General features: G+C 43.5%; 1 protein-coding gene across 4 annotated transcripts in view; it reads right to left on the reverse strand.

Moving 5' to 3' along the window:
• Positions 1-10,563, reverse strand: part of plod2 (procollagen-lysine, 2-oxoglutarate 5-dioxygenase 2) — a 175,385-nt gene extending 164,822 nt beyond the window's left edge. For all 4 annotated transcript variants that reach the window (XM_087993323.1, XM_087993322.1, XM_087993321.1 and 1 more), the window contains exon 1: positions 10,412-10,563. In XM_087993323.1, coding sequence (XP_087849449.1) covers positions 10,412-10,514 — 103 coding nt within the window. In that variant the 5' untranslated portion in view covers positions 10,515-10,563. The remainder of the gene's footprint in view (positions 1-10,411) is intronic.
• Positions 10,564-13,052: the final 2,489 nt, after the last annotated feature.

Raw genomic sequence — 13,052 nt, forward strand, 5'->3', positions numbered from 1 at the left:
GGGTACATGAACAGGAAGAGTTTAGAGGGATATGGGCCAAGTGCTGATAAATGGGACTAGATTGTCTGGTCGGTGTCGAAGAGTTGGACCGAAGGGTCTGTTTCCGTGGTGTATAACTCCATGATTCTACAACTCTATACGTGTTGTAGGTGCAAAGAGAAATACAATGCTGGAGAGATTTAGGGAGGGAACTCCAATGCATGGAGTTTGGACAACTAACAGTGCAGTCACCAACGAGGAGGTGGAGGAAATCCAAAATGCACAAATGGTCAAAAAGGTAGGGGGAGATGAACGTTCACGAATATCTTAAGGAGAGTCCACAGATAGGGAAAGGAAAGGTTTGGAGATTAATGTGCAGCATATGATCCAAGTTAATTTGTGGACATAGATGCTGCCTGAGCTGCTGTGCTTTTCCATCGCCCCTCTAATCTTGACTCTGCGCTCCAGCATCTGCAGTCCTCACGTTCACATAAAATATTCCAGGCACAATCAGAAGAATGGACAGTTTCCCGATATCCTGGCTGACATTTTTCTGTCAAAATCACTGAGAAAACTCCCATAGTGTCAAGTTAAAAATCACACAACACCAGATTATAGTACAACAGGTTTATTTGGAAGCACTAGCTTTCAGAGCACTGCTCCTTCATACTTTGTACACCCCAGTCCAACACCAGCACCTCCAAATCATAGTAACAAGGGTGTCATTAAATTAATGTTCACCAGCCCTTGCTATGAACAAGTTGCCTAAAGTTAAAAATCTCACAACACCAGGTTATAATCCAACAAGTTTACTTGGAAATACAAACTTTCAGAGCGCTGCTCCTTCATCAGGTAGCTAGCTCCAAAAGCTAGTGTGCTTCCAAATAAACCTGTTGGACTATAACCTGGTGTTGTGTGATTTTTAACTTTGTCCACCCCAGTCCAACACCATCACCTCCACAACAAGCTGGCTGTCAGTTGTTACACGATGCATCAAAAGCAATCTACTGGTTGTAAGACTCTTTGGATTCCCCTACAAGGACATGCTGAGGTCCTGTACAAACACAGATGTGTAAGAATTCCCTAAGGCAATGCAAGAAGAAAATAAAGTCAGCCAACATCTTTTATAAGTCACAAAGACACAGACACTTCAAACATGTGGAATTCAGTGGTATAGTGACAAGCAGAATATGGCACATGAATGATATAGACAGTCCTAACTGTTTTCTCTGGAGCGTCGAGGCTGAGGGGTGACCATCTAGAGGTTGATTAAATCATGAGGGGCATAGATTGGGTAAATAGACAAGGTCTTCTTCCCCAGAGTATGGGAGTCCATGACTAGAGGGTTTAGGTTTCAGGTAAGAGGGGAAAGATTTAAAAGCGAGCTGAGGGGCAACGTTTTCACACAGAGGGTGGTGCGTGTACAGAATGAACTGCCAGAGGAAGTGGTGGAGGCTGGTACAATTACAACATTTAAAAGGCATCTGGATGGGTGTAAAAATAGGAACGGTTTAGAGGAATATGGGCCAAATGCTGGCAAATGGGACTAGATTAATTTAGGATATCTGGTTAGCATCGATGAGATGGACCGAAGGGTCTGTTTCTGTGCTGTACATCTCTATAGCTCTATAGTATGGGTGCGAGGTGGGATTTTTTGTGTTAAATCCCCAAAGAATACTGGATTGAGTGAACAGTTTATAGACTCACGTGGTGAAAGGTGACTTGCAGTTTGGTGACAACTGGATCAGTTTATGGATGAGTCAGAGATAATCTTGCACCAGGAGCAAGATTCTCTCATACGAAAATCAACTTCAGCGTAGTTAGTCTTTAGAGCTAATTCCAATCATCCAAGTGTCTGGGAAAGGAAATGATCAGATTGTTTTCCCAAATTGGGCTGGCATTTGGTATGATGTCACCTCGGTCAGCAAATTATCTGACTTAGGGCATCCTGGACATGAGCAAGATTACACTGCACTAAAATGCAGGAACCTTCTCTCTCTTTTATTCAATATAATGGGCAATGGAGCCAAAGCAAATCTAAAAGACAGTTTTCCTGGTCTTTATATCGAAGTCTACCAATTTGGAAACCTGCAATCATACACAAGTACTGTTGGGTAATCATGGGTTTGAGACTCCCGGGAAATGAATATTGGCTTCTGTTCTTCAGATAGTGAATCGTTCATTTCTGCTTTGTAGACTACAATTCCAGTAAAATTCCTTCAGGTACCTCAAAAAAGATTGCTGCAGTTAGACTCTTCTCACAGCCAGAAATGGGGGATTTCAAGCACTCAGCAAAGATACCAAAGGTTACACTTAAGTAAAAATGTTGAGCTACTCCACACAGTGCCACTCAGTCATACCCAAGTTATCACCTTTACCTGTAAATATCATCCTTACTCTTTTCTCTGCTGTCGGCAATCAAAGGTAATGGCTCACTCACAAGAGGTGTATCTAAAGTCACAAAGGGCATTTAACATTTAAATCTTGAATTACCACAAAAAAAACACAATTATAGTACTCAAAATTATTTACGACACCTATTCTTGCTTACTTTTAACAGATTGAAACATACAAGATCCTGAAGACTTCATTGGCACAGTGGTCGTCTTCTTACCTCTGAGGCATGAGGCCTGGGTTCAAGTCCCATCACCTCCAGAGGTCATAGAGTCATAGAGATGTACCCTTCGGTCCAACCCGTCCATGCCGACCAGATATCCCAACCCAATCTAGTCCCACCTGCCAGCACCCAGCCCATATCCCTCCAAATCCTTCCTATTCATATAACCATCTAAATGCCTTTAAAATGTTGTAATTGTACCAGCCTCCACCACTTCCTCTGGCAGCTCATTCCATACACGCACCACATGGAAAAGTTGCCTTGTGTAATAATTTCCCTGCACTGGCTGATTAGAAGATTTCTGTAAAAGGTCCTGATGAATCCTAACAAGGTAGACATGGAGAGATGTTCCCTAATAAGGCAGAATCTAGAACTAGGGGTCACTGTTTAAAAATAAGGGATCACCCATTCGAATCAGAGATGAGGTAAAGTTTGTTTTACAGAGGGTCATGAGTTTTCCTGAAAAAGGCGGTCTGAGCAGAGTCTTTGAATATTTTTGAGGCAGAACTGGAGAGATCATTGGTAAGCAAAGAGGGAAAGATGATCAGGGATTGGCATGAATGTGGATTTAAGGTTCAGGTCAGATCAGCCATAAACTTAATAAATGGCAGAACAGACCCATGTGGATGAATGACCTATGTTCGCTCATAGTTTGTATGTCCATCCTTCCAAACAATTGCTATGACTGTTGTTTTAAATTATTTTTAAAAAAAGTTTGTGGGTTTAAAAAATATATCAATATTCATAGAATCCTGACAGTACAGAAGCAGGCCGTTCGGTCCATCGAGTCCATACCACCCCCTCCAAACAGCATCCCATCCAATCGCTTCCCCTACCCTACTGATCTGCACATCTTTGGACTGAGAGAGGAAACCAGAGCACCTGGGGAAAGTCCACGCAGACACGGAAAGAATATGCAAACGCCACACAGACAATTGCCCGAGAGTGGTGTCAAGCCCAGGTCCCTGGCCCTGAAAGGCAGCAGTGCTGACCACTGAGCCACCTTGCTGTGAACTTTGTGCATTGATCTCACTTCAGGTTTATAGTTTGCTGAATAAATGAAGATTTACTTTTCAAAATGCAACAGTGAAACAGTTATACATGTCAAATTTAAGTTTCCCCGAATGGCATACCATCCAAAGTAACGTGGCTAACCCACATAAATGCTCCTTTTAAGAGTACTATGTAAATCTAGTGATAATAGAGGTACTGTTTCTGGAAGGTTTTTTGCAATGACAAAGGAATAATACATCTACCTAATGGAAAACTGTAATGTAATCACAGTCACTGCTTCAACTTGTTTCCCACTTGTCTGCCACAAGATTTTGTTTCCTGTCTTCATGCTTCTACAGTGATGTCATCTGACTCACCTCACACCCCCATCTATATTTTAGCGCAGACACATCTGGTAGACTTCACATCTGAATCCCATAAATCGGTAAAACACAAGAGCTGTGACCTCATTTGTCCTGACTGCATTACATGAAACAAATGAGTGGGCTTTCCCCACTTTCTATTCACTGCACAGCGACGCATGTAGTATTGGACTATGTTATGTTTTGTTTAGCTCTGTTAACTGCAAGAGAGAGAGTCTGGAATATAACTCTGCTTCTTTTATGACCTGATTTCCATTAACAGCTCCGTCAGTGTTAAATGTGGATTGTGGATTAAATTACACATCAGCTCACTCTTCTGAACAACATTCCTAGACCTGTTACTGTTTTGCTTCAGTAGGAACGAGGTTGAACTGAGGAACTGAATTACAGATAATAAACAAACCAGCAACTGACAGTGCATTACTGACTGGCACACAAGATGGAAAGTGTTGTCTACTGGTCATCATTACTCCCGTCTTCCTACTCTCGTTGCCAAAACCTCCTCCTTGAATAAAGCAAACACGTATCCTTTGGACCTCTGCTGACATTCTCTGAAGTATCTGCCAAAATCTCACTCATCTTGTTTACAATCTAAATTGTCTCACAATTCCACAACTCAAATTTAAAATCCTGATGTTTAATTCCAGTCATGGTCATCTCCCTCCAGTCTGACAAAGTTCCCAAAACTCTCCACTTTAACTCCTACTTCTCTTGGAAGAGAACGCACCATTAGCAGCTATGATATCAGCTATTTGAAATGCAGCTTGTGGAGTTCTCTTTCTACACCTCTAAGGCCACAGGAAATAGGAACAGGAGTAGGCCACTTGCCTCCTTGAGTCTGCTCTGCCACTCAACAGAAGCATCGCTGATCCAACATTCTTCACATTCACTTTCCTGCCCTTTCCCTGAAGCCCTTGGTTCCCTGATTTATTAAGACTCAACGCCTACCCATTCTCTCCTCCTTTCACAAATCTTCACAGTATCCCTACAGCATGGAAACAGAATTAAAAATCACACAATATGAAGTTATAGACCAACAGGTTTATTTGGAAGCACTAGCGTTTGGAGCACTGCTCCTTCATCAGGACAACCACCTGACTACCAATGCGGAAACATGCCATTAGGCTCAACAAGTCCACACCAACCCTCCGAAGAGTAACCCACCAAGACCCGTTCCCTTACCCTATTACTCTACAGTTCACCTGACTCAGGCACCTAACCTACACACCTATGAACACTATGGGCAATTTAGCATTGCCAATTCACCTAATTCCCACATCTTTGGACAAGCCTTTGATAAGCTTTATATCACCCTGAATAATTTACCCCGCTTGAATGCAATTGCCACTACCCTCCAGGCTATAGGCCCAGGGAATTTTTTTTTATATCCACTTGTGGGATGAGGGCACCACAGGCCAGTCCAGCATTACTCACTCATCTCTAGCTGCCCTCGAGAATGTGGTGGTGAGTTGCTTTCTTGAACTGCTACAGTGTATATCCTATATTAGATCCACAATGTTGTTAGGGAGTGAGTTCCAGGATTTTAGCTCAGTGGTAGTAAAGGAGTAATGGTATATTTCTAAACCAGGAAGCGGGTGGCTTGGAGGGGAACATGTAGGTGTGGTATTCCCATGTACCTGTTGCTGACTCTGTTTTTCACTGTATTAGTTGTATTTGGTAGAAATGACAAATAAAAGTTACTCTCTCTCTCTCTTTTCCTTCTCTGTGGTAGAGGTCGCAGATGTGGAAGATGCTGCCAGAGGTCCCTTTGTAAACTATTGATGTAGATCTTGTAGATGGTACACACTGTTGCCTTTCTGCATTGATAATGAAGAGAGTGAATACTGCAAGTGGTTAATTAGGCGCCGATCAAGTAAGCATTTTTGTGCAGAATGGTGTTGAGCGTCTCCAGTATTGGTGGAGTTGCACTCATCCAAGCAAGTTGTAGGGTGTTCCATCATACTCCTGATTTGTGTCTAAAAGATGGCGAACAGGTACTAAAGACAGGAGGTGAGTTACTAGCTACAGAAGTGCTCACATCTTGTAGCCATTGTATTTAAATGGCCAGTCAATTTCAGTTTCTGATCAATGGTAATCCCCAGGATGTTGATAGCAATGCTAATGTCACTGAAAGTCAATGGATGGTGGCAGGATTCCTTCTTATTGGAGATGGTCATTTCCTAACAGGGATATATTTCCCTCTCCACCCCTTTCCGCCTTCCGCAAAGCCCGTTCCCTCCGTGACTACCTGGTCAGGTCCACGCACCCGTACAACCCACCCTCCCATCCTGGCACTTTCCCCTGTAAAACCTGCGCCCACACCTCCTCCCTCACCTCTATCCAAGGCCCTAAAGGAGCTTTCCACATCTAAAGTTTTACCTGCACATCCACTAATATCATTTATTGTATCCGTTGCTCCCGATGCGATCTCCTCTCCATTGGGGAGACTGGGCGCCTCCTAGCCGAGCACTTTAAGGAACATCTCCGGGACACCCGCACCAATCAACCACACTGCCCCGTGGCCCAACATTTCAACTCCCCCTCTCACTCTGCCGAGGACATGGAGGGCCTGGGCCTCCTTCACCGCCGCTCCCTCACCACCAGATGCCTGGAGGAAGAACGCCTCATCTTCCGCCTCGGAACACTTCAACCCCAGGGCATCAATGTGGACTTCAACAGTTTCCTCATTTCCCCTTCCCCCACCTCACCATAGTTCTAAACTTCCAGCTCAGCACAGTCCCCATGACTTGTCCGGACTTGTCCTACCTGCCTATCTCCTTTTCCACCTATCCACTCCACCCTCCTCCCTGACCTATCACCTTCATCCCCTCCCCCACTCACCCATTGTACTTTATGCTACTTTCTCCCCACCCCCACCCTCCTCGAGCTTATCTCTCCACGCTCCAGGCTCACTGCCTTTATTCCTGATGAAGGGTTTTTGCCCGAAACGTCGATTTCGAAGCTCCTGGATGCTGCCTGAACTGCTGTGCTCTTCCAGCACCACTAATCCAGAATCTGGTTTCCAGCTTCTGCAGTCATTGTTTTTACCCCAATGTTGCTTGCAGCTCATCAATCCAGGCCTGGATGCTATACCAGGTCTTGTTGCATGTGGACTGGGATTGCTCCAGTATCTGAGAAATTACGAATAGTGCAGAACATGGTGATATCTGTTGTTGTTTACACTATTTCCGATCTTAAGGTGAAAGGAATGTCATTGATGGAGCATCTGGAGATTTTAGGAATCAGACATACCCTGATGTACTGATTGTGGTTAGAACTTGGTTTAATAATGCCAAGGTCATTAGTTCAAACCCCACATGGTCAATCCTATTGGCTTCCAACCAAGAATTCAATACCACCCCAATGAACTGAGGCTCATGTGGTTCAGTGGTATCATCCTTACCTCTGAACCAAGGACTAGATGGCTCAAGATAGAGGACAAGGATTCCGATATAGAACTTTAAACATTAAATCTGTTTCTCTCTCCACAGATGAGTCCTGACCTGTGGAGTATCGCCAGCACCCTCAGTTCTTTATACATGAAAGATACTGACATTGGTTTGTAAGCGTAAACATAAATATATCCATCCTGTTATCCTGGACTAAATATAAAATCGTAACAATGTTCAAACTCTCAGCTATTTATACAGCTTGCCTGAATAGCAAATTACTGCTTTGAAGCAGAACAAAAACAAGACACTGCACTCTTTAGTGTCCATCCTGACCAGTGGAACATTATGGCGAAAGTGAGGACTGCAGATGCTGGAGATCAGAGTCTAGATCAGAGTGGTGCTGGAAAAGCACAGGTCAGGAAGCATCCGAGGAGCAGGAAAATCAACATTTCAGGCAAAAGCCCTTCATCAGGAATGGTGAATTCCTGATGAAGAGCTTTTGCCCGAAACGTCGATTTTCCTGCCCCTCGGATGCTGCCTGACCTGCTGTGCTTTTCCAGCACCACTCTGACCTAGTGGAACAGTGTGGACAACTCAACCAGACCAAAAACAAGACTTGAACTTAAGAAGACATGAAGAAAGCTCTGAAGATAAGAGCAGGATTTATTAGATGATGAGTACAAGAGAAAAATAGGACACTTTCCTTCTGGTTCCACACCACTTGCTCTTCAGCTGCTGATGATAACCTTTTCCTCATCAACCCTTCTAATGGATATCTGCACAAAAGCCCTTCATCAGCATCCTTATCCCGTCTCTTCACCCCTTCCTTCAAGCTTTCAGATACTCATTACATTCCAATTCACAGACAACCATCAAACAAAATTTCAAAACTTCTACTTGTATGCCCTTGCCTTTTATTTGTTCATAGGATCACCAATCTGCCCTTGAACTGAGTGGCTTACTTCACCATTTCAGAGGGCTGGTAAGAGTCAATCACATTACTGTGGGTCTGAGTTGACATGTGGGTCAAACCAGGTCAAGGTGGCAGATTTCCTTCCTGGAATAACTGCACAGAGGCTGGTATTCCGTCACCAAATCACCCTTCATTTACATGTGCAAGTACATGGACCCTGACCAGCCAGCTCAGAGCCCGGCCCTACAGTTAGGATAACTTCTGACACTCCTGTTTATACCTGTCAACCAGAGCTCCCTGGCTGGCCCAAGTTAGCAGCCCCAGATAAGGATCCCAGTGAATGTGACCCACCCTGCCCTTGTTCCAATCATACACTTCCCTTAAAGGACATTAATGAATCAGATGGGTTTTTATAGCAATCGACAAGTGGTTACCTCATCACAACCAAATTAGCTTTAATTCCATATTTTTGTGGAATTCAGTGGGATTCAAATCAATGTCCCCAGAACATTAGCCTTGGGTGCTGGATTAATAGTCTGGTGACATTACACCACCAACTCCCTATTGTGCTGTACACAAATCACCTATCATATTTGTCTTAATTAAAACTAACTACAGTTTCAAATATACCATCAGTCACAATGAAATTCTACTACATATACTTAAAGAGACTTAAGCTCTTGCTAAAAGAGCAGAAAGCATTGTTTTATTGGCACAATTAAAGATAACAAGAGGTTTTCAAAATAGATTTAAAATAAATATTTGACAATTAAGAACGTAACTGTATGCTGCTTTGCCGGGTGACTGCTCAAACAGCGGAATGGAGCTTATAAAAGACCGATATAAAAGTTTTATTTATTCATATCAATAAAAGCAAATTATGCTTGAAATCACTTACAACAATGACATATTGTGGATAGAGGGTCAAAAGCAACCACTAAATCTGTGACTGTAATGCATTTTCACAGCGTTAAAAAAAAGTCAAGATAACTACAAAAGCAACAGGAGAGTGCACTTTTGTTCATCATCTATCCCAAGGCAATGGGTCAAATATATGCAAGAAATGGTGGACATAAATCCACCTCCTATTATCCATCAAATAAATACATCACTTTGAATAAGGAAGGTATCGCATCCATTTCGGTTTCAGGGTGCTGGATGATGTACTGCAGATCTTTTAAAGTCATGGTGGTGAAAGCAATTGAAAAGACTAGGTTACAAGTAACAGTTCAGGTAATGTTCTAAAATATACACACAATGTACACATAACGACGACATTTTTACCCAAGCAAAACGGCTGCAAAGGACATCCTTTGAGATTGCCAGTCGAAGGATTACATTTAAGTCAACAAGTTGGTTGGGTACATTTAAAGATGCGTTTTTCACAAAACAGGAAACTTGCTAGACTGATATTGCAGTAAATAAACTACTAGCATAGTTTGTATAGATGATATACAAACGAAAATTTGGAAAATTTACAGAATCCCCTAAAATCATTTACGTGGATGAACTACATGCTGGTCTGCACGCAGACAGCGCTAATGATCATGAGTAAGCCAGGACAGTTCTTTGGGTCTAAACAAAACAGACACTCTTGATGAGGATTAATGAGCAGTGCAGATTTTGCCACTGCCCACAAGAAACATTTGTTTCAGGTATGTCAGAGGGACTTCCAGTACAGCGTTACTTGACCCCCAGCAGTGAGAAAGCAGAGTCTTTAAATTAACAATTTTATTTTCTGATTTTCAACAGATGGACAGTAACTAAAGTTAGTGAAGAACACAAGGGAGTGGAACCCCTTTAACGAATCAAAATAAAACTTTGGCAATAACAGCTACATTTAAACTTCGTACTGACAAGGGAAGCTAATAAATAACACTGCAATCAAAACTTTTAAAACTCTCAAATCAATTTTGGCAATGAAAACTTCAGAAAATTAGAATTAATATTATGACTTAAGGAAATTAATAATTTATTGTGAAGCCTTACTTATATAAAGAAAAATCCTTGCATAGAGAAATTGAGAAGTAACTCCAATACACAGGAACATTTCAACTTTAGAGAGGAGGGCGGAAGAACCAAACAGAGAAAGTTTTTAGTCTTGCCTTTTACCGAGCAAGAGACTGTAGCTCACCGTTAGGAATGGGCTGCTGCTGCTCTGAGGCTGAGGAGATGAGGAGAGTCAGGCTGGCCAGCAGCAGAGTGGGCAAGGAGACAGGACAGCGCCGCACTGCCATCACCACCAGCTCCAGCGACTGAGTGACCGCCTGAGGGCGAGACCCGCGACTCAGCCCGAGCGGCGCGCGCTCTCGCGAGAGGCTACGGGCACGCGCGCCCATCCCCTCCCCCCGCCCCCACACAGAGAGAAAGAGAGAGACCGAAACGGAGAGAAGAAAGTTTCCCGGGACGCGAGAAGTTTGTGTAACTGCCAGTGTCGAAGCTCCAGGGTCTTCCCAGGACCATGAAGGGGGGACAGTGACTGGCGAGGACCATCTCCTCAACTGGCCACACAGCCCCCCCCCCCCACCACACACACACACACACACACTCTTACAGACACACTCAATCCCTCTCTCACACAGACATACACATACACTCAATCCCTCTCTCGCACAGACATACACACAGACACACTCAAACTCTTTCTCACAGACATACACATAGACACACTTAATCTCTCTCTCACAGACATACACAGACACACTCAATCTCTCCCACACACACACACATAGACACACTCAATCCCTCTCTCACACAGACATACACACAGACACACTCAATCCCTCTCTCACACAGACATACACATAGACACACTCGATCTCTCTCTCACAGACATACACAGAGCCACACTCAATCTCTCTCTCTCACAGACATACACATACACTCAATCACTCTCCCACAGATATACACACAGACACACTCAATCCTTCTCTCACAGACACATAGACACACTCAATCCCTCTCTCACACAGACATACACATAGACACATTTAATCTCTCTCTCACAGACATACACATAAACTCAATCCCTCTCTCACACTGACATACACGTAGACACACTCAATCTCTCTCTCACACAGGCATACACACAGACACACTCAATCTCTCTCTCTCACATACATACACAGACACACTTAATCTCTCTCTCACAGACATACACAGACACACTCAATCCCTCTCTCACACAGACATACACGTAGACACACTCAATCCCTCTCTCTCACAGACATATACACAGACACGCTCAATCCCTCTCTCACACAGATATACACACAGACACACTTAATCTCTCTCTCACAGACATACACACAGACACACTCAATCCCTCTCTCTCGCAGACATACACATCGACACACTCGATCTCTCTCTCACAGACATACACATAGACACACTCGATCTCTCTCAGAGACAGACACAATCAATCCCTCTCTCACACAGACATACACAGAGCCACACTCAATCCCTCTCTCACACAGACATACACATACACTCAATCACTCTCTCACAGATATACACACAGACACACTCAATCCCTCTCTCAGAGACATACACATAGACACACTCAATCCCTCTCTCTCACAGACATACACATAGACACACTTAATCTCTCTCTCACAGACATACACTGACACACTCAATCCCTCTCTCACACTGACACACACAAAGACACACTCAATCTCTCTCTTACAGATATACACACAGACACTCAAACTCTCTCTCACAGACATACACATAGACACACTCAATCCCTCTCTCACACAGACATACACATAGACACACTCGATCTCTCTCTCACAGACATACGCATAGACACACTTGATCTCTCACAGAGACAGACACACTCAATCCCTCTCTCACACAGACATACACAGAGCCACACTCAATATCTCTCACTCACAGACATACACATACACTCAATCACTCTCTCACAGATATACACACAGACACACTCAATCCCTCACTCACAAACATACACTGACACACTCAATCCCTCTCTCACAGACATTCACATAGACACACTCAATCCCTCTCTCTCACAGACATACACATAGACACACTCAATCTCTCTCTCACAGATATACACACAGACACACTTGATCTCTCACAGAGACAGACACAATCAATCCCTCTCTCACACAGACATACACAGAGCCACACTCAATATCTCTCACTCACAGACATACACATACACTCAATCACTCTCTCACAGATATACACACAGACACACTCAATCCCTCACTCACAAACATACACTGACACACTCAATCCCTCTCTCACAGACATTCACATAGACACACTCAATCCCTCTCTCTCACAGACATACACATAGACACACTCAATCCCACTCTCTCACAGACATACACATAGACACACTCAATCTCTCTCTCACAGATATACACACAGACACTCAAACTCTCTCTCACAGACATACACATAGACACACTCAATCCCTCTCTCACACAGACATACACAAAGACACACTCAATCTCTCTCTCACAGATATACACACAGACACTCAAACTCTCTCTCACAGACATACACATAGACACACTCAATCCCTCTCGCACACAGACATACACATAAACACACTTAATCTTACTCTCTCACAGACATACACTGACACTCTCAATCACTCTCTCACACTGACATACACGTGGTCACACTCAATCTCTCTCACACAGACATACACATAGACACACTCAATCTCTCTCTCACAGACATACACACAGACACACTCAATCCCTCTCTCTCAAACATACACTGACACACTCAAT

This window comes from Chiloscyllium plagiosum, unplaced genomic scaffold, assembly GCF_037043375.1.
Source record: "Chiloscyllium plagiosum isolate Xiang-an unplaced genomic scaffold, Cpla_swu_hap1 HiC_scaffold_13, whole genome shotgun sequence".
Lineage (NCBI taxonomy): Eukaryota > Metazoa > Chordata > Chondrichthyes > Orectolobiformes > Hemiscylliidae > Chiloscyllium > Chiloscyllium plagiosum.